This window comes from Miscanthus floridulus, chromosome 3 (assembly GCF_019320115.1).
Source record: "Miscanthus floridulus cultivar M001 chromosome 3, ASM1932011v1, whole genome shotgun sequence".
NCBI classification, from domain to species: domain Eukaryota; kingdom Viridiplantae; phylum Streptophyta; class Magnoliopsida; order Poales; family Poaceae; genus Miscanthus; species Miscanthus floridulus.
In genome coordinates this window covers 39,180,748-39,181,929 of record NC_089582.1, presented here as the reverse complement: position 1 = coordinate 39,181,929, position 1,182 = coordinate 39,180,748, and the positions used below count along the sequence as shown (strand labels likewise).

General features: G+C 60.1%; 1 protein-coding gene across 1 annotated transcript; it reads right to left on the bottom strand.

Moving 5' to 3' along the window:
- Positions 1 to 527: 527 nt before the first annotated feature.
- Positions 528 to 938, bottom strand: LOC136545501 (MAPK kinase substrate protein At1g80180-like). The gene has a single exon (XM_066537517.1). The coding sequence runs from the start codon at positions 936 to 938 to the stop codon at positions 528 to 530; it is 411 nt and encodes a 136-aa protein (XP_066393614.1).
- Positions 939 to 1,182: the final 244 nt, after the last annotated feature.

Below are 1,182 nucleotides of genomic sequence, written 5' to 3'. Positions count from 1 at the left end.
AGAACGAGGAAACGCGATCATTATGTTGTATGTTTCCCACTGCTAAGGGAAAAACCACGCTAGCATAGGATCACATTAAAGAGAAAAAGTCAAATGGCGGCATTAACACATCTTTCAGAGTCTGTTTGGTTCGCGCCTCCCGGCAGACACCTACCATGCATGCGATTCTAGTCCTAGATGACCGAAATCGAATGTCTGGGAGTGCTACCTGGGCCAGGCAACTCCACCGAGGAGAGAACCAAACAGCCCCCAGTCTTTCACTCTGTTGGGCATACAAGTTTTAACTTTTTTTTTGCCGGCCAGCCTACACAAAACTGAAGGCCGTGCCGGGTGCAACGCAGTTGATAATTCTATGACCTCGACACACAAAAGACGAAAGAAAAATCTCACATCATGTACAATCTCACGTATGCACAAATGCTGCTTGCGTAGCGATAGCGAGAGCGAGAACCCCAAGCAGCTTGCATGCGTCGCCGCGCGTCAGCCACATCCCACGGGCCGCACGCAGGTAGATACGCGCACGCACCCTACTGCTGCGCGTGCGACGCCGGCGGATGCCCCATGCAGGCGCAGAACGCGGCCGAGATCCGCCGCCGCCGCCTCGCGGGCCTCTCCTGGCGGTCGCCGCCGTCTGCTCTGACGACGATACTGGCCGCTGCCGGGGACGCAGAGGCCGCCACCTCTGGGCTCTCCACAATGACTCCTGCTGACGACGCGCCGCCCGCGCCTCCGCCGCCGCCGCTGTGGCGCATCAGCGAGCGGGACACGACGCGGGGCGAGGGGTCCCCAGCGAGGACGCTGGCGTCGTGATGCAGCGGCGCCGCCTTGGGAGTCGTCGACAGCCCCTTGAGGTCCAGACCCCTCAGCGGGTCGTCCCAGATGCGCCCCGACGAGCCCTGACGGCGGAACGACATCGACGACCTCTGCAGCCTCGACATTGACGACGACGGCCGGTCTCTGTGTCGTCACGAAAGGTCGATCGCGATGGACTCCAGCTCAAAGACTCGGCGGCTTCTTCTTATAATATAGCGCCGGCGGCGGTGATGCGCTGGTGGTAAGCATGGACGTCCGTCCGTACGTCGTTGTTCTGGTTGGTGAGCCTAACATAGGAGGCAGTTTGGCGCGAAAACATAGGGTGGTTGCTGGGGAAGGGGGGTTGAACGGCGCACGTCTACGACTCCA

Bases quoted from the DNA above. Each gene is read 5' to 3' on its own strand.
- LOC136545501 (XM_066537517.1), bottom strand. From the start codon at position 938: ATGTCGAGGCTGCAGAGGTCGTCGATGTCGTTCCGCCGTCAGGGCTCG.